This window comes from Crocodylus siamensis, chromosome 1 (assembly GCF_052110815.1).
Source record: "Crocodylus siamensis isolate JL-2025a chromosome 1, ASM5211081v1, whole genome shotgun sequence".
Taxonomy (NCBI): domain Eukaryota; kingdom Metazoa; phylum Chordata; order Crocodylia; family Crocodylidae; genus Crocodylus; species Crocodylus siamensis.
Window position 1 is genome coordinate 220,308,212 of NC_143395.1, and position 26,066 is coordinate 220,334,277.

The 26,066-nt window shown below is 41.6% G+C and overlaps 1 protein-coding gene across 5 annotated transcripts in view; it reads left to right on the forward strand.

The window, feature by feature from the left end:
* STXBP5L (syntaxin binding protein 5L) overlaps nucleotides 1-26,066 on the forward strand; it is a 389,375-nt gene that overhangs the window by 175,381 nt on the left and 187,928 nt on the right. For all 5 annotated transcript variants that reach the window (XM_090057223.1, XM_090057239.1, XM_090057229.1 and 2 more), the window contains exons 6-7: nucleotides 16,953-17,016; nucleotides 21,462-21,545. In XM_090057223.1, coding sequence (XP_089913349.1) covers nucleotides 16,953-17,016; nucleotides 21,462-21,545 — 148 coding nt within the window. The remainder of the gene's footprint in view (nucleotides 1-16,952; nucleotides 17,017-21,461; nucleotides 21,546-26,066) is intronic.

Sequence of the window (26,066 nt, forward strand, 5' to 3'; positions counted from 1 at the left end):
CCTGTTTTGTTCTGCCTGCTCTTCCAACCTGTCCAGATCTGCTTGGATTCATTCCCTACCCTCTAGTGTGTTAACTTTACCCCATAATTTGGTGTCATCTGCGAATTTGGACAGGGTGCTTTCCATGCCCTCATCTAAGTTACTAAAGAAGACATTGAAGAGCAAAGGTCCAAAGACTGAGTCTTGTGGGACTCCACTGCCCACATCTTTTCAGGTCAATACCAACCCATCCACCACCACTCTCTGGGTGTGACCCCTAAGCCAATTTGCCACCCATAGGACCGTGTAATCACCTACACGGTCACAGCCTCTCAGTTTATTTATGAGAATAGGATGAGATACCGTATTGAAGGCCTTCTTAAAATCCAAGTAAATGACATCTACCTCGACTTCTGTGTCTAAGCATTTTGTGACCTGATCATAAAAAGAAACAAGGTTAGTCAGCAGGTTCTACCTGATGTGAATCTGTGCTGGTTGCTCTTCAGCACTGTTTTTCCCACTGGACTCCTGCAAATGTGATCCTTACTTTTTTCAAAAGTTTTCCCATAGATAGAGGTGAAAGTAACCAGTCTATAGTTACCCAGATCCTCCTTCCTCCCCCTCTTGAAAATAAGGAACACATTGGCCCTCTTCCAGTCCTCTGGGACCTGACCTGAGCACCATGAGTGTTCAAACAGCTGTGCCAGTGGCTTTGCTATGACACTGGCTGATTCCTTCAGCACCCTTGGATGAAGATCATTCGGGCCTGCTGACTTAAACACATCCAGTCTGCTCCAAGTGCCTCTTCACCAAATCAGCACTAACAGTTGGTGGGGGGGTGTCTCTTTTGTGCCTGTCTATGATCCAATAGAAAGATTTGTCCTGATCCGTGTTCAGGAATACAGAATCAAAAAACTAATTGAAGAGCTTAGCTTTGTCCCCCCTATTTGTCACTAGTTGCCCTAGTTTTGTCCTGTAGGGCTCCTGTGCTACCCTGCACCTTCTTTTTACTCCCGATATACCTGAAAGACTTTTTGTTGTCTTTTTAATTTTTGTTGACAGCCTAAGTTCCATTTCTGTTTTGGTCTTTCTAACTGCCTCCCTGTAGGTGTGGGTCAAGTTGGTATACTCCTGCCTTGGTAGCTACCCCCTGCTTCCACAGCCTATATGCCTCTTTTTTTCGCTCCTTGGCTTTTCTGGATTTCCCTGTTTAGCCAAGAGGGTTTCTTGGCCGCTTTGCCCCCATTCTTGCACAAAGGGACTGTATCCTTCTGCACCCATAGGATCGCTGCCTTTAGGAACAACCACCATTTCTGGACTCCCATCTCACCAGTGCTCCTGTTCTTCAGTGCCTTGTTAACTAATCTCCTGAGCACACTGAAGCTAACCTTTCTGAAGTCTAGCACTACTGCTCTACTGTTCATCTTTCCTACCCTGCGCCAGATGGTGAATTCAATCAAGTGATGGTCACTGCCCCCTAGGTTACCTTGTGTCAGTAGATTTCCCCCCCCCCACCAGGTCATCCCGTATAGCCAGCACCAAGTCCAGTAAGGTGTTTCTCCTCATGGGACTCTATACTTCTTGTGTTAAGTGAAGGTTCTGTATGCAGGTTAAGAATCTATATGAATGGTTGGATCTAGTTGACTGCTCCTCTCAGCAGATGTCAAGGTAATTTAGGTTACCAATGACAACCATGTCCCTTGACCATACAGCTTCTGAGAGCTGTCGGGAAAATTCCAGGTCCAGCTCATCCTCCTGATGTGGTGTCCTGCAGTAGACCCCCACTACCAAGTCCCTTCCCCTCCAACCATAGGTGAAGCATAGAGGGGGCACGTGCACCCCCTGAGAGTGCTGGTGCTCCCCCTGACAGCGAGCACTCAGGCTGGTAGGGGGGCACAGATATTGCTTGCATCCCCCTAAAATTGGCTCCATCAGAGGTGGAAGTGCCGGCAGCAGAAGTGCCAGCACTTCCATTGCAACTGTGCCACATGTGGAAGTGCTGGCACTTCTGCCACCGCCATGCTACTGGGGGACTCCACGCCCACCCTGGTCGCCAGCTGGCCACTGGGGGACCTCCCCAGTCATGTCCTGCTGGGGCCCCCCCAGACTCGCCATGCCCCTGATCCCTTTGCATTCTGTCCCACAACACCACTTCCTTGTGAACAGGGAGAAATTCTATTTCATGAGTAGGAAATTTAGGAAAATAAAATTGGTGGGAAAACAGCCCCCAGAGTTTCTGTTACTGTAAAGCAGGGAGACTATTTACAGCATTGTCTAGGATCATGAGCTAATGTGAGATGGGAATCAATATCACAAGAGTAGATGAGAGGTGATCAGTTGTGTAGGAATAGACCATAAATGACCTTGCAAGGCAGATTGTATATGATGCAACAGAGAAGGGGCCAGTGCATAGGTACAAAAGAAGTCATAGTCTGCACAATAGAGTAGGAAGGTAGTCTGTGAAGCATATGAGCAGAACAATATCACATCTTTTAACACCAAAAGAGATGATGCAAGCCCAGAAAGAAAACTTAGCTGTATAGATGGGAAGAGGTGTTATGTTATCTTAGATCAAGACTGTCCAACTCATGGCCTGTGAGCAGGAGCAACATGTAGGGGGTTCATGGGGGTGCACGTGTACCCCCTGAAAGCGCTGGTGCACCCCCTGCCAAGCCACACTCCCTGTTTAGCTGGTGGGCAAGAGGGCAGGCGGGAGCACCAGTGCCCCACCCCTGCAAGTCTGGCTGGAGAGCGGGGCCACCAGCAAAAGTGGCTGTGCTGCTCCTGGAAGTGGCTGCGGGATTTTGGATTGATGGCCACTTTCATGGCAAGTGAAATCGGCTGAGGGGGACACCCGCCCTCCCGCCCAGGCCAGTAGGATTGGCTCCTGGGTTACCTCCCCCCTCAATCAGTGGGATTGGCTGCTGCGGGATTCCCTTCCCCCACCCCACCCCAGTTGCTGACTGGTGTTGGGGGGGCACATGGCTCCCCCTGACTCAAGAGGCACCAGACACCCATGCCTGTGAGGGGTTAATTTGCAGTCCCTAGGCTCCTGATCTGGCTGTCCAGCTGCTACGGTCATTGGGGTCTTTGGGTTCCCCATCCCTCCTCTGGCTTCTATTTCCTGTCCTGGGGAGCGGAGCATACACCCTAGGGAGTGGTTAATACAACCCAATATGTCGTTGGCTTTTTTGCACCAAGAGCACCTAGTGACTTATTCATCTTATGGCATCTTGTACATGGGCTGCTATAGGGGAAGAGTAAGAACTGGATTAGAACTCATAATCCTAATTTGGTCTTCCCTGTCCAAGCCCTTCATACACAATTTACTTTGTCCTTTGAATGGACAAATGCTGGCTGCTGCATCATGGTCAAGTAGTATTAAAGTTCTGCCCACTCACTGCACAGGAGGAGAGGTTTCAGTTCTGTCACCTGCTTTTCTCTCTGCACTGTGATCTGAAATGAAGGGTAGCTTCCTAAAGACAGTGACAACAGGCAATAAGCCTAGACACTTTTACAAGTCAAAATGGGACCATTATCTTTCTGTAAGATTAATCTGCCTCCAGACATTGAGTTATTCTTTCCTGTGCCATACATTCCATTTTCAAACCAGTTTTTTAAATATTCTTTTGCTGAGTTGGTAAATGAATTTGTGAATCCACTGATGAGAGGAGATTTGTGATGTCCAGTAAGGTGAACCTTTGTGGTTGCAGTGAAAGTGGGACTACATTTCCCTTGCTGTCCTGGTAAGTCTTCACCAGTGGCACAGAAGTATCTGTTATGAACATCTTTCTTAACATTGTCATGATCAGCAATTGATAGTTCAAAAACAGGGTCTAGCATAAGATTTTTTTTCTTCTCTCCATTTCTTTTTTTTCTTTCTTTTTTTTGTTTTGTTACCATTTCTGTATCCAGTTGTTTTTTGTCATTGTCAGCAATGCCCCCATCAAAAAAATTGTCAGCTTCCTTGTTTCTTTTTGATATATGCCAGTTCTTATCAACTTGGAAGATCTGCATTTTAAGTTCCCTTTCACTGACATTTATGGCAGTTAGCTTCTCCAGCTGAACAGGTTTTCAAGGAACGATGGAGTATTCTTTCCACAATTTCTGTGCATTTTCTACCCTTTTCCTATCCCTGAATTCTCCTGTTCAGCTAGTAATTTTTTTTTTCTAATTCTACATTGAAATGTTCACCCTTGTGTTCTTTTTTGCTATCTTGGAGAGGTGTCCTGTTTTCCTGATTTAACTTTACTCTATCATTATATTTTCCTTCTGATTACAAGGCATAGCCAGTGTCATCAGGATACCACCACCCCTAGCAAAATGACTGCTCAAAATAATGTCTCCATTTTGGCCACACTATTAGTGAAAAGAGAGAAGAAGAATGTCTTGCATTCAAAAGCTTGTCTAATTCTATGCCAGTTACATAGTTGGTCCAATAAAATATCACCCTAAGAAAACCTTGCCCCTTGCATAATTTTTGGACCATTAGGGCAAAACATTGTTCTTTTACTACCATGAAAAATGAAAGCATTTGGGAGGTGCTATGGAAACCATCTCCACTGCCCTAACTCCTTTACAAGTTATTTTGTTTTTACTGAGTTGTTTCTGTCCCTGCTAGGCAGCTTAATCTCTGTCCATGCTCCAGTAGTACTGGTCTTTCAGCTTCAAAATCTCTTTATTGCATTTCTCTCCTCTCATTTTCTCACAGCTTCTCTCTGTTTGCAACAGAGGAATTAAAACCTTCTGTTTCATTGTGAAATAGTTTAATTTACCTGCTCTTTTCTCTCATGGCTTTTCCCTTGTATTCTACTTCCACGGGTGGTACTTTTGACATAATGTCATATAGGTGGTAGGCAGTAAAAAAACACATGCAGAGGAGCATGTAGTTACAGCAGAGGCCAGAGCTTTATTAAAGCTAACCCTCAAGTGACCATACTTCATTATCTCTCTCACACAGGGCATCCTACTCCTCTGTAGGAACTGGATGATCAGTAATTTTATGCCTTAAATTGGTTGCACAGCATCTTAATCTCTTCACTGTCACAGTAGCAGTGAGCACACACCTTCCTTGTCTCTCTGACAGTTCTGCAATATTATAGGTGACACAGAATAAAGTACAGTTTGGTTTACAGTTAACAAGCTGGAGGGTTACAATAAGATGAAATGTATTTTGGAGAAAAGATTTCTATAGGCAATGTAATGTGCTGTGCAGGAGTTATAATTATTTTCATTGAAGCTATAATAGTGTCCCACAAGCACTGTAACTAATATCATTGACATAATATAGTTAACAAAATAATAGCCTTCGATACACTACTTGCAGAGCAGCCCTGCTGTCTGCACATAAGAGAAATAGCAATATATTTTTAACTATAATAAAAACCAGCTGGGTGATGGTATAACTGGACTGTCCTAATATTTGCCATTATTTTAAACTGCGTTATTGCACAATGCTTTTCCCACCTGTAAGCTATTAATAGCTAATGCATGACTTTAAGTCCCCAAAGACTGCAAGAATAATTTTTACTAACATAGACTTTCCAAAAGAAGGAAATTGCAGTGTTACCTTTTTCTTAAGTTCAGCTCATTTTTGATTTATGGCAGGAGTGACAGCAACTGCTGTAGTTAAAGCTGTACAACCCATAGAATTTTAAGTCCCTGTTCATGAACGCTCATTTCTGAAACAATCACCTGTCAAGCTGAAATTTTCTCTGCTTGGTTTGTGCTTGAAGGATTTTTTTTTGTTTTGTTTTGTTTTTATAATCTGAGTGAGAAATGTACAGCTTTTGAATGAAATACCAACCAACTCTTAATTCACTATATTCATTGTGCTTATTTCTTAATTTGGCTTTTGTGTTGAAACGGCTGGAATATGAAGTTGAAATTTGACAGGAAAATTGCACTGTTTGGAGGTCAATGCCTCTGTACTTTTTTGTGTACTTTTTACAATGTGGTTTGCCTTGTCTGAACCATGAACATCGTACTCTGCATTAATGCCTGCCCCACTTCTTGGATGGTTGTACAAAGCCTGCTCAGAACAGCAATCCCTGCACCCTAAAAAATATGAAAAGCTCCTGTTCTCGAGGATGGAGCAGGTTGTTAGAAGAGGATGTGGCCATGGATAGCTGGGGTGGTAAGATTACCTAAATAAGGAGCATATGACTGGAAAAGGCAGGATGGATTTGATTTAAATCAAATTGATTTAAAGCACAATTTAAAACACTGGTCATGAAGCCTCAATTTAATCTTTATTTTCTACAAAAAGTGCATTCTTGTTGTTTGCTATAATGTTAATACATATTATTCACAACTGAGCGATAGACGTAGGTTTCATTTATGAAAGGTATACCATATTCATTTTAAAACAGTGATTTATTGTGATTTTTTTTACAGATTAATTTTGCAGCTACATCAGAAAACTGAAATATGATTTGGTTATTTTACGAAAGCTAATTGAAGCAGATCGTTCACCTCCCAGTGACTTCTCAACTATCTCCAATTCACTAGATTAATCATGGGTATTTGGGGGATATTTTTGCCATGCTACATTAGGAGGAGAACAACTGTCACCAAAAACAACAGACATTTAAATTGCTTTATTTAACTAAAACAACAGGTTTACATATTTTGGATATTCTTCTTCAACAACAAATGTATAGTTATTGTAACAAAGCAAGCATATGTATTTTGGAAGTTTTAACTATTTTAGGTATGTGAAATGTGTTTTAAACAAAAAATAAATAGATTATTTCAGCCAGGTCAACAATGAAAAACTCAAAATACTGAGTTATGCAGCAAACTCAGTCTTCACCTTCCTCTTGCTATTTTTTCATAGACTGGGAAAAAAAGAGAAGTTTTCCTGCTTTTGCAGTTCCCAAGTGATTTCTCAATTTAGAAGCAATTGGTCCAAAAGAAGAAAATATTATTTCTGTACCTGCAGGAGAAGCTACTGCTGTTAAAAGCTGGATTATCACTTCAATAGTATCTGATGGATCCAGGTGCTTAAGTGACTTCCATCACTTCACTGGTGTGACTTTCTTTAAAACCTCATCAGCAAACATATATTTCTTGACTAGTGCAACCTTAGCCCTGAAATTTATTATAGCTGGTATTATGGAGGGATGATTGCTGGATGCCCATGTGATAACCAACTCCTCTTCTTCAGCAGTTAAGGACTGACCCTGGTACCAAGTATTGAGAATATTGGCAAGAAAATGAGCTGGAGATAGTATTTGATCCATTTGTTTGTTAATGCTTGTAATTTAACTCTATCATTGTGTATTTCTTTTTTCAAGGTCTTACTCAGTTCCTTCCAAATTTCAGCAGCATCAGCAATAAAACAGCTATTTCTCTGCGCTTTGTTCAAGGCTACAGAAATAGGCTTCAGGATAGTCAGTATATGTTCTACTTTTCTCTTCAGCCCAATGTTGAGAGTGTTGACTATGACAGTTCCATCTATGTTGCGTAATTTTGTTCACAAACTGTCATCAGATTAGGCCAGTTCTCAATGTATCACTCAAAACAGTTCACTACTGAGTTCCATTGCATGTTTTATGAAAGAGTTGGTTTGGTTCCTCCTGCTTTCTTGAGAGCAGCTGCTGCAAAGTGGTTGTTACAGAAGTATTTTGCAATTTCAGCAACATTAGGCTTTATTTCTGGAGCACTGAAGTCTTTGGCTAAGAGGTGCAACAAATGAGTGCTTCAGCCATATAGCATTAGCTTGTGGGGGTTATTCACTTTCTTCTGGATTTCTTTTCACCTTTGATACATTTGCAGCATTGCCTGTGACAAAGCTGCATACTAGATATTTGATTTCTTTTTCACAGTTTGTTATAGCTTTTACTGCTACTTCTCATAAGTATTCTGCTGTGTGTGCATTTCCTGATGCTTCAATTGTTTCTGTAAGGTAGACAGTCCCTTCTTCTGTTGTCACACAAGCACATATTACTGGATCATTGTGGTCATTGCTTTACTCATCAAGACTCAGGTTAACAATTTTCCTCTCTAGACTTTTTGCACACTGTTGAATTTCTTTCTCATACACTTTATCCAGCAATTTGCCTGCTATATCTGCTCTGTTGGGTGGACTGTATCCTGGTTGTAATGACTAAACCATATAAATGAAGTGGGTGTTCTCAACCATATGGGAAGGAGAGTTTGTTGCATAAACAACCCAAGCATTTTTTCAATTACCTCTTCCTGTAATCTGCTGGTTCTTATTACAAACTTATCTATGGTTGTTTCTGGATGATGGAGATTTTTTTTTCTTTTTGCTACAAATGATATGCTATGTGACATACATTTGACTAGAACACTGGTATCATTAGCAGATAACTCTGAAACTGTAGACAGTGATGATGATATTGAAGATGGATAGTCAGTATCCTGTATGTTGAGGATGGATCCTTCTAAACGAAAGAAGTTGAGGCAGTCATTATGGTACTGATCATTTAGTATTACTAATGGCACTCAGTACTACTTTACAAGTGAAACTGTAAAAGGAAGATCTGCTGATTTCAGCCATTATTTTACATCACAACTGCATTAAAAATATGATAGTTCCATAAACAACAATATTTTTGCTCAGATATTTTATGAGCATTCAAGTAGTCCAGAAGTCCACTCAAAATATATGGACAGGGAAGACAGGCAGTCCTTAAGAAAGAAGTATGAAATAAGAAAATGGACTAACCTGGAGATCCTGCATAGTTTCATAGTTTCTAGGGTCGGAAGGGAACTGAACAGATCATCAAGTCTGACCCTGCCCTGGGCAGGAACAAGTGGGATCATACTACCCCAGCCAGATATCTACCCAACCTCCTCTTGAAAATAGGGGAGAGCACCACCTCTCTTGGGAACCCATTCCAAAGCCTGACAGCCCTAACTGTAAAATAATGCCTCCTGATATCAAGCCTGAACCTTCTCTCAATCAAGTTGTGGTTGTTTTTCCTTGTTATCCCAGGTGGTGCCTGGGGGAACAGAGCCTCACTTATTTTCTGCTGGTCCCCCCCTAGTGAGTTTATAGAGATGGCCACCAGATCCCCTCTCAGTCTTGTCTTGTGGTGGCTGAATAGATTCAGGCCCTTTAATCTATCTTTGTAGGGCTTGGCCTGCTGCCCCCTGACCATGCAAGTGGCCTTCTTCTGGACCCTCTCAAGGTTAGTCACATCCCTCTTGAAGTGCAGCGCCCAGAACTGGATGCAGTACTCCAACTGCAGCATGACCAGCGCCACACAGAGGGGAAGGATCACCTCCCTGGACCTGCTTGTGATACATCAGTACATGCGCAACAAAGTGCAGTTGGCCATACTGACTGCTTCCTCACATTGGGCTTATGTCCATCCTGGAATCAGCAATGACTCCAAGATCCCTTTCAGCCACTGTGTTGTTGAGAAAGGTGTTCCCCAGCCTATAGGCATGTTGCAGGTTCCTTCTCCTTAGATCCAGCACTTGGCACTTGTCTGCATTGAATTCCATGTTCAGACATGTTTCATTCATCATCTTCAAAGCAGCTTCCTTCTGAGAAGGAGCACTTGTCATGATGTTGTTTCACTCAGGCAACCAGGCTTCACATTTCTTTGTTGCACTGTTTGCATTTTGCGTGCATGCCTGTCTTGCCCAAAGGCAGAGGAACTTTATTAAAATAATCCCAAACAGGGTCTCTTTTACAGTCTGGAAAACCTGTTGCCATGATAGGTTTTTCCTTCTACCATACCAGTCCCTCACTAGATCTCAAATCAGTGGAGAGGCTATGCTCAGAAATGTATCCCTCCAGACTTCTAGAACATTCTGCTTAAAATGTTTCTCTTTTGTTTTTACTGCCTCTCCCTCCATGCATTTATCTCCAGACTCCTCCTCCTTCCCCAGATCTACTCCACTCCCAACAATCCTTTATTTATTTAACTTTTTGGAACATTGTACTTTTAGAGGGGTAAGGGCTTGATTCTGTGTACACAAACTTGCAGAGAGACAATAGGGCTGATAGATGGGTAATCAGGTGTGTTCTCTCTCGTTTCCATTTTACTGCTGTTGTTTACAAGGATATTATCTCTGGAGACACAAATCCACAGTTTGAGAACTGAAACTAAGCATCACAAATATGTTTAATGGGATCTTCTAGACTGACCAGAGTCCCATTGGGTAGAAGGTTTTCTTTAATCTTTACTAATCTATAGAGGAGACTCTGGAAACCCCATAAGATTGGGCCCTTAATATAGTCCATGGCTTGCTGTGACCTATTTATAAAACTTTTCTAAAAAGGTTACACAAATATATTGTCTCAAATAGTGTATAATTAGAAGTTATAGTCCCTATTCCATGATGATATCCTTGAGCTAACATATCTTAAATTAAAACTATCTTTATATAGGTTTTTTTAAAGCATCTTTAAAAAAGAATCAATATGATTAAATAAAAAAATCAATTTTTAATTTTTTTTTTTAATTGTTGATTTTTATCCATCCTGAGAAGCGGCTATTGGGTCTTGTCCTTTGCAGTTGTTAACCAAATGAATCCTTAAAATCAGCACTTCAAACTCACCCCAACTGCAAAGTGCAATATTCAAAACACCAAGAACACCCAGTACCATGCCACAAATAAAGAAGATGAGGCCACTGCCAAAACCTGCCCACTGCAATAACAGACAAGTAGTTGGTTCATAGAAAGAATTCAGCATCTAATGAATTAAGCCATTGTTTATGATTAAGTTAGTTTATAAGGTGCAAATCTACCCTCCCTTGTATTTCTATCTATGCATAAAAAGAATGCAGGGTCCCTACTGAGAGCAGTGCCTTGGTCTGATATATACCTTCATGTCTCCCAAAGGAAAAAAATATGTAGACAGAAATGAACGTACAATTTCTGAAAGCCTTAAAGAGCGAAGAGCAAATAAGAGCTATTTTTTTTAGTTCAATCGGCAATTAGCAATTAAAGGTAGATAAGGCTTCTGAAACTGTACAGAAGAGAAAATAATTGTATGAAATGAAGGGTTTTTTAGACTGAGGAGAGGCTGGAAAGGTATTTGATTGTCAGTCTTTGAGGGCTAATGAGAGACAGGGGCACTGTGTTGAATGTATTGAAATAATGGCTGTAATATGTTGAAATAATAGCTTCAAGAAGTATGGAAATGGGGGGGGAAATTTCATTCACTGAAATCAGAGAGAAATAAATGGTGCTACTCTAACTGAATGATCCTCTGATTTCATTGCAAGTAGTAAAAGCAGGGCCATCTTATTATTGAGTGCTGACTGGAGTTTACTACTTTAAAAAAAATCTGACAGTTAATTATTGGAAAAAGCAGGTCTCTCTAATTCTAGAATGAAAATTGATAGATAGACTTGGGGTGTATGTGCCCTTTGATATTTAAATCAGTCTCCAGCCCTGGAGTCCTTGTAGCCTTTGCCTGTCCAAATATGCATCATGGCAAAAACTACCCACAGCTATCTACAGCTGGCAGAAAATTGTTTCCAATTATGTAAGATTCACACCTAGTCATACAATTCATATGGTCTCCAAATTTGCTTATTATGGTCTCCCAGGCTTATTATACCTGGGAACAAATTCTTTTGTATATACACACTTAAGATTTTAATACAAATGTACAATTTAACACTGATTAAGTGAGCCTGGTTGTCAGTAGATCTAGTTTAAGAGACAACACACATTCTTTTTGCCTGACAGAGCAATTAAGATAACTGTTATCTCCCAAAGTTTATATGCCATCCCACTGAAGATGGAAGATAATTCTTCCTCTAATAGCTTAAAATTGTATGCTGGCCGCTGCCAGAATTTATTAAGATACCGTAATTTTGGTAGCCAATATTAGCTTCTGGAAACCAATAATTTTGGGATCCCTGGCTAATATGAAATCTGAGTGTAACAGGGCACTGGCCCCGGGCTCTGTTATGGTGTGCTTATGGCTGCTGGACCAGAGCTTTCCCAGATGCTTACCAGGAGTGAGAAGCATTGCAGTGAGCATGGGCGAGCCCTGGTGACACATTCCCTCGGGGCCAGGAAAAGAGGAAGAGGCCAGCTGGGGCAAGGCCTGCCCCCAGGTAGTAAGAGCAAGTTTTTATTGGCCCTGAGTGTTTTACTGGAAGTCAAAGGGAGATGTCCAGCAGATTGAAAGAACCCCAGTGAGGGGAAAACACAGGAGCAGCACGACCCTATCCACTTCAGTTTACCAAACAATTTTAAGTCCCTGAGATCTTTCAGAGGTGCTCTCTGACACACAATTTTCCGTCATGGGGTTGGTTTCCAGAGGTGATGGGAGCAGATATCCTTTCAGGGGTTGAAGGGCCTAGGGATCATTTGACTGTCTGCCCACAAGTGTGAGGTATGAGTAACTCCAATGAATTCAAGAGAGTTACTCTTGGAGATTTCCTTTTGGAAATCTTCAAGAGGAGACTGGCTAGGCACCTGGCTGGGGTCTTATGACCCCTCCCACCCTCAGTGTTCATTCCTGCCCATGGCAGGGGGTCGGACTCGATGATCTGTCTAGGTCCCTTCCGACTCATTGATTCTATGACCCATGCAGGTTGTGTAGAGATGTGGCACAGAAGCCAGAGCTGGAACCAAACCCTGGAACCGGGCTCTGCTGAAGCTCCAGAACACAAGGGACTGGCAAGCTGAAGAGAGAGACTAGGGATCCCTGACCAGGGAATTGGAGTCAGCCTGTGGACACGGGTACTAAAAAAAAAGTCCATCTTGCCCACCAGGTCAGGAAAAGAAAGCCAGGTGGGGGAGCTGGAGCTCTAAGGCTGAGAGTGGGGCCTAGCCAGAAGAGCTGGATTCCAATGACTGATGAGCTGTGGGATGGGACAGGGTGTAGGAGATGGAGGAGCCTCATGAAGAGTGTAATTGAACTAGAGCAACATCATTGATTAGTGATAACACCCTAGATTTCATAGATTTCATAGACATCAGGGCTAGAAGGGACCTCGGGAGATCATTGAGTCCAGCCCCCTGCCCAAAGGGCAGGAAGTCAGCTGGGGTCATAGGATCCCAGCAAGATAAACATCCAATTTACTCTTGAAGGTGTTCAATGTAGGTGCTTGAACCACCTCCGCTGGCAGACTGTTCCAGACCTTGGGGGCTTGGACAGTAAAGAAATTCTACCTTACGTCCAGCCTGAAGCAGTCTTGCAGGAGTTTGTGACCGTTTGACCTAGTCATCCCTTGGGGCGCTCTGGTGAACAAACGTTCCCCCAGATCCTAGTGGTCACCCCTGATAAACTTATAGGTGGCCATCAGATCACCCCTCAGCCTGCGCTTTTCCAGGCTAAAGAGTCCCATGGCTCTCAGCCTGTCATTGTAAGATCTGTTTTCCTGACCTCTGATCATGACCGTGGCTCTCCTCTGGACTCTCTCAAGCTTCTCCACTTCCCTCCTTTCTTATTACTATAACACCGAGGCATAGCAGGTGAGAGAAGAGACCAACAGTGATCATGCAAGAAGGTGAAACGTCATCAAGAGACAATCCATTCACACTGAGTTAATTTATGTTTGTGTTATAATGAAGTAAAAGATGACTGTTTGTTTTTTATAGTAAGGAAAGGGGAAAGGGTGAAATAGGATATAATGTACCAAGTTAAAACCATTTATAACATTATTTTTCTCTAACTTGCACAAATTATGTAACTCTCTCGAATTCATTGGAGTTACTCATACCTCACACTTGTGGGTGGACAGTCAAATGATCCCTAGGCCCTTCAACCCCTGAAAAGATATCTGCTCCCATCACCTCTGGAAACCAACCCTATGACGGAAAATTATGTGTCAGAGAGCACCTCTGAAAGATCTCAGGGACTTAAAATTGTTTGGTAAACTGAAGTGGATAGGGCATTTTCCAAAATCCAACTTTCTCCCTTCATAACAAAACTAGCTGTATAGGGATGGTGAAATGGATAAGGCCCTACTGGAGCCAGAGCAAGCAGCTATCAAGCTGTTAAGACACCAGTGTTTAAAGCGAAAGATCTGTAGCGTGATATTGAGATGGTAAAGAACAGGTACTGAAGCAGAGTCTGTGGATGTAAGGGTGAAAGTGGGTCTTGCAGAAAAATGACTTTGAAAGTCTCTTAATAAGCTACATGCTTGCCATTCTAAGATAATGAATTGGAAGTAAATAGAGGAGGATTGGCAAATAAAATTAATTATAGAGAGTATGAAAGGAGTACTTGTATTAAGTATGAAAGAAAAGTGAATCTAGAAAAAATGTATCCCATCAAGCTGGTATACAGATTGTTAAAGAAATCTTTGTATTTGGAATTGCTGTAAGCTGAAATAATAGCCTATTTTATAAAAGATCCCTTTTTATTATCTGGAGCTCACGATAGAGCTAGGGACAAGATAATAGAAAAGATATTACTAAAGAAAAAATTGCACTAGGTGCTAAAAAGCAAAAGAAATTCTATTACAAGCCTCCAAGGACTTCGTAAGTATCATTATAAGGTAGAAAGGCAGAGGAGTTAGGAAAATGTATGATAAGATATTGATGGCAGTTTCAATTTAAAGTTCTTTTGAATAATCAGAAACGGGGACTATTCCAGAGATTCTATCCAAAGTTAAAAGATGTTTAAAAAAATCTCAGGTAGACAAAAACAAGGTGTCTCTGGGCCTCCTGAAAACTCAGACAATACAAGACAGAAAAGTTGTTTGCAAATGGCTATACCCAATAGGTGAGAGAATTTTAAAAAATAAATAAATAAAAAGCATGGAGTCAGCATAAACAGAGAGGGAAAATTTGGGAGCAAGGTATAAATATAGAAATTGTCCAGAAACAGTTGCAAATATTAACTCAAAGCAGAATTAATTCTATTTGTAGAACTGTTAAGGAAAATTACTCGGATTAATTGTGAACCATGTTACATGAATTGTGAAGAGACAGTAGGTGTTTCTTTCACACAAAACAGCTTGTCTCAAAGACAATTATTGAAACATTATTAAGGACTAGTTAACTGAGCCAATACGTTCAACATTTACCCAGGGATCCCAAAATTATTTTTAAGGGTTTCCAATAGCTGTTATTGGCTACCAAAATCAGAATATCTTAATAAATTCTGGCAGAAGCCAGCATACTAAGCTACTGAAGGAAAAATTTGCTCCAAGCTTCACCTGCATGGTGTATAAGATTTGGGAGATAACAGTTATGGATGAATCTCTCATGAAATGAAAACCAAATAAGGAAGACAGAAAACAAATATTTAGAAATTTATGTTCTATTTATTCTGTAATAACATCAGCTAGCTATGGAAAAGAGAATCATTCATTAAGACAACTTTGCAATCGCATCTGAAGATATAGCCAGTAGGAAACATCATGTGAAAAGAAAACTGGTATTGCAAAACAGTGCATCTCTTTTATAAGAAAAAAAAAAAAAAGAGCACACTTGCTTGCCAAATGAAGTATACTTTACCTAAACTTAGATGTAATAGTGGTGTGTGTGTTGGTGGGGGGGAGCGCACATGTGCATACACACAGAGAGAATTAGTGTGTGTGTACATACATACACACACACACACACACTCGCACACTGAGGTAGTACAGGAATAGCTAATGTAACAATATATTTCCATCGCTATATATGGAGAATGTTTTCATTAATAGGCAGTAATAGTTTAAAAAAGAAACATGCCTGTTGCATATATTTATGGCATACTGAATTTAAATGCATAGACCTAGGGACTGAACAGAGGCTGTGTCCTAACCTGGCATATAAAATTACCAGAACTTAATATAAGCAATGCTCATGAAGTATGAAGTAACCCATCTCCCCCACTGCGCTGTGATATTTAGCAGCCCCAAAATTGACTAAGTCCGATCATTTTCAAAGTTTTTAATATCAGCACTGAAGCAGATTAACCCCTGTAATTTTTCAAGGTTCCTAATAGCCAGTTTCACAGCTGCAGTTAGAAGCCTTGAAAATTTACTAGCTAGTTAAGTTTTACTATCTCTTCTCATTTGTAATAGCTATCCTGAAACTAACTACCTCCCATCAGTTCAAGGCTTCTAATAGCAGGAGCCCTCCCTTCACTGTTTCTGGTGCCAGTTAGGGTGCACTTTAATAGAGTACAATTATATTACAAAGTAGGTAGTGAGGCTGAAAAGTTATGCCTTTAAGAGGTTTATCCATTTTAACTGATATGCAGATAACCAATACTTGTTATTGGGACTTTTGTGTTTTGTTTTGGAGTTAAATACTTACCTAATGTGCATGTACTCAATTAATGTGCATATGAATGGAGTACACTGTATCTAAATTTGTATTGTGCATCACGCTTATTAAATATTAGTAATGATTGTTCAGAAACGTGTTACTAGAATTTATCACAAAATATCATAGAATTCTGAGAATGAAAATTTTTGTAGAGAAAAAAAGAATTGGTATTGAACTGGACCTTAAAAAAAATTTCCTTCTCTATCTATAACAAGGTGTCTTCAGTTCTCACCGCTTCTTAATCCCACTAATGGGCAACCTTTATTGGCTGGGTGCTGTTGTTTTTGAATCTCATAGTCTTTGATGAACGTTTCCATGTTTATTTGTACAGAAGCAGGCCTCCACCAGTGAATGAAATTCTGACAGAATATCTTGAAAAGCAGCCTGTCTTGCATATAAGGGAGAGAAAAAATGATAGGGAAAAATGGAAAGGAAAAACACCCAGAAATTAGCCAGAGAAATTATTGCTATCCCAGGAACAGGGTTTGGATTAAAGAAAGGGAAACAAGGAGTTGGCATCAAAGTGAACTTCCTGAATTGGTCTGAATAAGAAAAGGACAGGGAAAATGAGAGGCGAAACACAGGCTTCAGAAGGTTTGAATCATGTTCAGATATGTACCTTCTTCTTTGGGGCTTTCAGAATTACTTTCAATCTGTTTCAGGTTCCCTTGTCTTAATTCTAACACAGAGTATTTAATGCAAATACCAACTTTTTCTACAAAGAGTTTACATAGTTTTAAATTGCTTTTATTTTGCAGATCCACAAAGACTCACCCTGGCCCAGTTGTACACCTAAGTGATAGTCCAAGAGATGAGGGGAAAGTGAGTACAATAATTAATGTCAAATATTGTAATGTTTTACAGCTCTTTCTGACCTCGATCCTTTTCATTCACTCACTGTTTAATTATATGCCTTTATTATACGACTTCAAGGTCACTCTAAAAAAATCCTGCAGTAGAAAATTTTTGGAAAGCGTTTTTCTTTATAATACTATATTGAGAACAATACTGTGTTATAAACATTAAAGTCTTCATACAGGCAAAATTTCCAGTGACTTAGTGGTAGGTAGGCTTGAGTAAAGGCTAATAACAATTATATAAAGGCTTCAGAACTTGGCTAAGCCTGCATTACAAATGAATAGTTATGGAGTATACCTCTTTTCTCCTACCAAAGACTGACGAGAACATTCCATACTTGAAGCTTGCTGCTGTTCATAAACAGAGACAAAGATATTGAGACCTGTCAAATATGAAGCAGGACAAACCTTAAATCCAGCCTCTGACCATGCTTCCTCCAAGCAGACAGCTTCAGAGTTCATGTTGCTGTGGGCCTTACCCTCTTCTGAAGCCATTTTTGTCCCAGCACTGATACTGCTGTCCCATACATCCATCTGTCAGAAATCGTTGGAATTCAATATGTGTCTACTAGGTTGACGCTTTCTTTTTCGCTCTGCTAATTTTTGTACTCTGAGTAGAGGAATGTTCTCCAGAAACAAAAGCTAAAAACAAAGTTTCTCCAGTCTGGCCCACTCCATCCTTGCTCCTCATTTAGCCAGATGATACTGTGGATTCAAGACACTGAAAAAAACCATAGCATTTTGTGGTAACCTTCCTCTCTTGCCTTTGATGTTTACTCCCATGAGGAATATGAGTTATCCAAATCAGAGTTCATTAAATCTTGTAGTACACTCAGAAGAAGGTTTGTTTTTAAAGTAAAAGTTGAGGCTGCTACTCTACATCAATGTAGCTTTTGTTGACTTCCAGGCTGAACCAACCAGGCCAAGGAGAAATTACTTCTCTGGTGATCTCTAGGAATTACTGTCTTTTATTATGTCATCAAGAAAAATTACCAACTGCAGCAAGTGGATATTTCCCATCAATAGGGAGAGACTTAATGCAGATGCCATTAGATGGTATTAAAACCAAGATTTTAAATAATGGGTGACTAAACTTGGGAACCTGCCAGTAAACATTGCTTTTAAATGTAGTGAACACCTGGTAGTTCTGTTTGAGAGATCTTCTATCTTTGCAGCTGCTTGATGCCACTGGAACAACAGAAAATGGGTGGCATGACCCCAGGATAGAGTAGATATGGAGATCAGGTTTGTGAGCTACCCTAATAATGGTAAAAGAGAAACCTCGAGGTGACATCAGCAAAAGTAGTTCAGGGATAAGTGCTAATCTAAGGTCTTGTTCCTCTAGACAAGGATGTTCTCACCAGGACTTCTCTCCACCTGAAATCCCAATAAACAGTTTGCATGATTACCAGCACAATGGTCTTCATCTTCTGTTGGGACATTCAGTGGTACTGGAATATTATTATTATTGTCATTATTATTAATAATAATAATACTACCAATCAGTAGACTCCATGGACTTCCATAGCAAGAGGTATAATATGACTAGGAATATCAAGCAAGCAGATGTCATAGAAATTCCCTTCTGAATGTACTCTCTTATGGGATTGGAAATTTCAGAATAGGAATTTGAGATGCATGAAACTTTCAGATCGTTAAACAAGAATACTGGAGAACACCCTGGCATCAATGTTAGCATCTATTTATTTTTTTTCCTTTTTTTCTGTCTGAACCTTTAGATGCAAATACTTTTCTTCTCTGTGTCTCTGTTCTTCCTAAGGACGAGGGGACAAGCAGGCACGGGCTCTAGGCGCTGGCTTACGGGGGTGCAAAAAAAAAGTAGTCAGCTACCCCTCTGCTCAAGCTTTCGTAACCAGTAGAGAGAGCAGCTGCAGTAAGATGAGGCTTTCTTCCCAGTCACTCCCTATCTTGATCTGCTTTCCCAGAGTACCATATGGCAGGCTGATACCAGTGCTATCCAATTAGCAGCTTGCTTTCTGAACAGAATGTCTCCTCACATTTACTGTGGTGCAGAGTCCCATATGGATTTCATTAGAGTAAGGATGATTAATATTCTGGAATTCCTCCAGGATGACTTGATTTTTGGCCTGGCACTTAAGACCAATACCTGAAACTTAAAGAATTATGTTTGTAAAATGCAAACCAGGCATCGTATTATTCAATACACCTTCACGTAATGAGAGTTTACACGGCACTGTGAACACTCATACCTGGCTTGGCTGATAGACTTTCCATATGTAAGTCTTAGTATAGTAACAGGTTCCAGACATTCATTATAAAATAGCTGATTCACTAATCAAAATATTCTTTTATTTTTTTAACCCAGTAAAGCTGTATTTTTATCAGATATTCTAATGTATCCATAACTAAGTAAAAGTTTAATGTTACGGCTACTTACTTTGGTCATAGCTGTTCATTACAAAAAGTTTTCTCTTGGTGCCAAGAAAACTGGAAGGCTTGAGTGAACTGCTTCCAGGATCGAAAGCTATGTACTGCTATTATATTTTTTCACCAGATGCTCACAGTTATGGAGAGTTGCCAGTCAATTTATCCTATAGAAAGTAGAAGTTAAGTCATAATTTTTATTTCATACTACAACCTGAAATGTCAGCCTTCTCAAATATTTTATACTGAAAGATATTTTGAAAGGAGCTTGGGATGGCTGATGGAAAATTCACGCACAATTTTGGTTTAATGCATAACTTTCTTTGATTGTTAAAATACAATTAGCAATCCAAGTCCTACAGGAATGATATCCTGCATTACCACAGTTACATCATAATTCAGAAAAAACTGTTCCTTTGTCTCCCCATTTGACAAAAATGAAAGCAGTGTTTTGCTTTCCCATATTTACTTGAATATAAGACAATCCTCTAATAAATAGATTCTATATTTGGAAAAACTGTACATTTGTTATAATTTTCCAGTTACTGTTACAGCAGAAAAAGCAGTGGCGGAGAGGCGGGGGGTCAGGTTGCCCCCTTGCCCTCTGCCTTACCCATTTCTTTTTCCAGCAACCTTGCTCTCCCCGTCATCTGCACCCCCTGCCCCCAGCCTCTGCTCCCCCCCATCTCTGCCTCTTCCCCCACAAGACCCCAGTTTCTGCGACTTCTTCTGCCCCTGCTCTCCCGTCTCTGCCCTGTGCCCCCTACAGTCTCTGCCTCTTCCCCTCCCTGCCTCCAGCCATTGCTGCTCTGTCCTGAAGCACAGCACATAGAAACTCAGCCCTTGCCTGGCAGTGCAGCAGTGTTGGGGCTGCTGATTAGCCAGGCAGGCTACGCAGCAGTTTTCACACTGCTGATTGGCTGGGCAAGGGAAGGCATTTCCATGTGCTCTGTGCCTGGGAGAGATGCCAGCCCGAGCTGGAGCTGAGCTGTGCCAACAGTAAGGTGGATGAGGCGCAGAAGCTGCAGAGGGCAAGCAGGGACAGAAGGCTGAGGATCTTCTGCTTCCTCTGGCCAGTGAGTTCAAAGGGTTTTACATACTTTGCCCAGATACAGACCTCAGCTCACCACATGTTGAGCACATGGCCAGAAGGACAGGGGCCATCTTGCCCACATAAAAACACAGTATACAACTAGCAAAAGCACACACTTTACTGTACACAACCCTGAGTGTATGTAGGTTATGCTAGCATTTCTTGAACAGGGCCAGAAAGGACTTACCTGTGGCCGTGCTAGCTCTCTGTCCAATGACACTTGAATTTTTCACTGCCATGAAGAATCTGAGTATGCAATTGTGTGAGGTGCTGAGCAGATCCTGTAAAATCCCCCTCCTCACCTAACAGGCTGTTTCCTACATAAGGAAAAGTGGGGGAAATGGTGTCCATATGCTATATGTCTAACTGAGAATTTTCAAAACAAAGATTTTTTTTCCACAGAATGGAGCTCTGCCCCTGCTGACTTCACTACATACAAAATTGCGTATTGGTAAATGTACAGGAGCACTATATCTGCCCTTGTGATCTGACAAACTTGTGAAGCTCATCAATGTCTAAGCGAGCTTCCCAAGGTTCCTCAGAACTCTAAAGAGAACCATACAAAGGTTATCATATCCCAATAAGCAAATCTGATATTCCTAGTTTGGTGCCTTTCGACCATGAAGATAGGATTGCAGCGTTCATAATTTTGTCCTTGTTCTTCATCTATCTGCCAGATAAGTTTAAATTGAATTGTTTCTTACTGTGTATGTTCAAGATTTTTCTCTTGCCAAAAAGAGATATTTTCTGTTTGGTGAAAAATTGTTGCTGGAAAGCTGAAATTATTCTCTCTTCATTGTTTGTGCATGAAAGAGGAGTAGAAACTATTTTTAATACCAAACAAGAATTTCTGTAATAGTTTAAAATGTTTTGAACTTGAGATGGTAATCGTGTTTGCTTTCTTCCACCAGTTGTTAATAGGCTATGAAAATGGGACTGTAGTGCTCTGGGACTTGCGATCGAAAAGAGCAGATTTAAGAGTTTACTATGATGAGGTAAGACTTTTTCATTCATTCAGAAAAAGAGAGTCTTAAAAGGTGTGTCAGTTGTCTTAAGAAGCAGGTGATATGTTTTAAAAGCATTGATAGTTCTGCAGCTATTAATATACCATATTACTGTGTGATGCAGTGCCTATATGTGGATCTTTAGCACTAAGAATCAGATCTTGAGACCTCTGAGCCTAATGCGTAAGCCTCTGCAACACTTACCTCTGTTGCTCTAGGCTGCTTACAGATGTGGACCCTCCCCCCCGGTTCTTTAAGCTTGGTGCACCCCCACACCAAGCACAGTGCATGCCCAGAAGAGGTAGTACATTAGATGGACCTGGCATGCCCAACATCTGTATAGAACAGGTGCTTCAGTGGGGCTTTATGGCTCTTTTATCTAATAGTTGATTGAATCAGCAATTAGATTAAAGCACCAAAAAGCCCTGCTGAAGTGCCCAATCTATACAGATGCTACAGAGCCCTAATGCATTGCTTCTTCTGGGAAAGTGCTGGTTTTTGGGGGAGGGTTTCATACCTGTCAGTGCTGCTAGACCAGGGGTTTTGGATCACGGTACACCCAGCAACCAGAGAGGGGGGAGGCATGCGGTTAGTCACAAAGCGATTGGGGGGCAGGTGGCGCACAGCTGAATGTGGAGCAGTGGCAACTGCTGCGTGCAAGCTTCCCCCACCCCCTGCATCTGCCCAGGTGGTTGGCACCTGCATGGGATGGTGTGTGGTGGTGCTTCATCCCCGCCCACCCACATATAACCCCTAGGGCCTTCTCGCATACCCCCAGTTGACAATCCCTGTGCTAGACTATAACAGCTACATTAGATAGACCTGTGGGGGCTGGTCACCATCAAGGATGGACACTGGGTGGCACTTTTCTTTCCTGGTCATCTAAGTGGCATTTTTTTGGACATCTACAGGGCATTTGGGGCACCTACATGTCCAGGGGAATGGTATTCCTGGACTTAAAAGGACATCTACATAGTCAAGCAGACTGGTAACGACAAAATGTGAATGAAAGTGTCTTAGTGGCTAGGGTGCTCCCCTAGGCAGCCAGCAGACCTGGGCTCTGGGCCATTTAACCCACAGAAGGTTTGAACGTAGATATGCTCTGACTTCCTTACATCGACAACGCATAAGAGATGCATGCGGGTGCACGTGCACCCCCTGAGATTGGACACTGCTGGCAGCATCTGTGGGTGGTCACCAATTGCCACTTGCCTATTCTCCCTCCCCCCCACCACTGACAACACTGTGACTGCCTGTGGATGGTCCCCGCTTGGCCAGTCCTCGCTGCCAACGTCACCTTGGCCACCTGCGGATGGTCCCTACTCGCCACTGCCGTCTGCAGGTGTTCACCGTGCCCCACCAGCCTGAGGAGGCACAAGGCATTCATGCTTCTTTACATGGTGTGCTAAACACCAGAGGTATTTTCTCTGAAGCTGGCTATGGGAAAGAGTTCTGTGGAGCCAGGAGGAAAAAAAAAGTAGTGGATTGTGGTTCAGTGGGGTGATCTGCTGGCCTGAAAGAAAGAGGGCCCTGAATTTAAAATTGACCCCTTGCTCCTAGTGAAGCAAGCTTCCCCATTCTGTACTGCCCCTTCATCTATTTTTTTTTTTATCTGATTTTGTTAGTGGCTGCTACTGCGTATGGTCATTCTGCATGATCTTGAAGTAGCACATAGTCATCCGTGTATACAGAGCAATGTATCCAGAAATGGAATTCCTTCACACACACAGTGCCAAAAATACCCTATAAACACCTGGGGGAAAATACCACTGGAGTGGCACAGATTACACGTGCCAGAGTTTATTGCTCCTGGGTGCCATGTCTTTATGTGTGCCTGGAACTGCAGTATGTTGAGCTGGGTTAGAGCATCCCCAGCTGGCAGGAGGTCCAGGAGGTCAGTCTGCCAGCTTGGGCTGCTCCAACCCAGCTCAACATGCTGTATAACTGGCTGGGGCACAAGGTTGCTCCAGTGCAGGGCTGGCAGTCAGTCCCCACACTGAAGTGCTTTTGTGCCCCAGTCAGCCCCGTCAGCCTCTACAGGTGCATTGCTGTGCACTAAATAATGCCACCACAGGATACTTGGGTTTATAAGTATTAATCTATGGCAGAGTTAATTAGTTTACTGCAACGTAATAGGGCCATTTGTGTAAATGCTGAGACTTGACTGTGGACCTAATTAGGCAGCTCCGCAGTAAATATCTTGTGTAGATGCACCCATTATCATCTTTACTAGATATTTCCACTCCATGGATATTTGCACTACTAAAAACATGTTATTAAACAGATATATATTTATTACACTGAGATCTGGATCCCAATATGCAGATCTTTTCAATGTTATAGTCTCATACTCTGTTTCTTGCAATTTGTAGTTAAGTTGGGAAATTCAATGAAAATTCAGCTCTTGTATTCAACAGAGTATTTTTTAAAAATACAGCTATTATATGTATGATGTTGCACCTCCTAGCAAAACACAGCCCCCACTTCACCAAGTTCCCAATATAATCCAATCTAGACAAATATAGCAGAAGGAGACAAAGGGAGATTCTGTAAAGAGGTCCAGGCAGTAATTTTTCCCTGCTTCTCTTTTTGCTCCTTTTTGATGTATAAGGAACATGTAAACATTTCTTTCTCTAAATAATCCTCTTTGTTTTGTACTCCTTAGTGGAAGAGGTAGAACTTTCCCCAAACTGAGATCTAAGGGCAGTGGTATTGGACTGGGATGGAAGCCATTAGGTCATAGGAAGTAACTCCCTTCCTTCTGGGTCACTGCATGTTCATTTCTGCCATTCAGTAACCGATATGTGTCCCAGCTGCCTGCGGAGTGTTTAGGATTGAGAGTGTGGTCAGGGGTAGAATGGTAAGAAAGATTTATTAACTTAAAAAACCCCCACAACTACGCATAGTAACAAGACAAACGATGACAGACAAAAGCAATTTGTGTCGGCAACTTATCAGCAGTCCCTCTGATGTGTGCTATACAGCAAGCTTCTCTTTCCACAAAGTTCAGCGAGGTCAGGTGTCCCCAAACAACGCTGTCTGAGAGGTGCTGGGAAGGACCCTGGAATGCAGTTCTTGGGCTCCTCAATGTCCATGGGCCCACTGATCCAGGCAACAGCTAACTAATCTTTTCACAGAGCTGCATCTTCCTTCTGAATGTTTTCCAAATATTTCACCTAACTTCTAGCTTCTGAAAGACACTGATAACGTACGACCACTTAGATTCCTTTTTCTTCAACTGTCCTTAGACTGACCAATAGCACTACAAGCCTTGCATTTCTTTGATAAGGTAATTTTACCTGCGCCACAGGGCCTTGCTACTTCTAGGCTTTGCTAAATTTACTAGGCCTTACTTTATACGAGGCCTCACCACATCTTAAACTATAATTAGGCTTTTAGCAACAACTTATAGCTTAATATCTAAACAAATACAGAAAAACTCTTGGTCTAATCTTCATAGAGCCTTCAGCAAGCACTTTTATCACACAGACATACTTTTTAGCTGCCACACTCCACCTCTTGCTTGCTGAAGCACTATGATAGCTACGACTAAAATGCCAAAGCCACATGTGCTACATCGGGAAATGGGGAGGGATCTATAAATTTAACTTGCATAGCATGAACAGATTTATGACAACAACGATTGAAACACCATTTAGCAGTTGCCACTAGGGCAATGCAGAATACTATGATGCTCAAGATGGTTAGCCACTTAGGTGAGGTGACACTTGGTGACACACGAATAGCACAGATTACATCATACCATTTACATGGCTCAGACACGTTGACAGCCAGACTGATTCGCCCACCCTCTCAAGCAAGGAGAGCCAACTGACTGCCTTGCTGAGCCTTTGTTTCAAGGCTTTGCAGCTTTTTTTTCACGTTATTCCAGTTTTCTAACTGTGGCATGTCTACATCTGATACCCATGAAGTGGGTATCATGAAGTTGAGAGCCATATAGTTTCAGAGGAAATTTCTGGCCATTTTAGGGCAATAGTACGGTTACTTAATTGCAGTAGAGCAACAGCTCCACTTTTAGCTCCTAAGCAACACGAATTAAACAGTCCAGGTGGTACCATTTTCATGCAGCAAACGGCCTGGTCCCTCCCAGCAAACATGTTGCCCTGTTGTTACATATGATACATTAGGTAACTCATACGCAGGTCATGTTAGGTGGACTAATAGGCCAGCTTCTCCATAGGGTTCCTAATCCAATTAAGGTGCTACTAATTTGAACCAAGGGGGACTCTGCCACATATCGAGGGCCATCGGGGGTAACTGTTTCCCATATGTGGTGATGCAAATTCCAGTCCCAAAGGCATCCTCCTCCTAGCTCCGTGTTTAGCAAATAAGCAGTGGTCCAGTTTCCCTCTTTTACCCCCTGCACCAGGAATGAACATTTTCCTTTATCACAGCCTTCCCAAGTGGTAACCCACGTATTTTGATAGGGGTATCTCTTTTAAATGTTGCAGGCATCCCATGATGCTCTAATCCAGGGGGCCATTCTTTTGA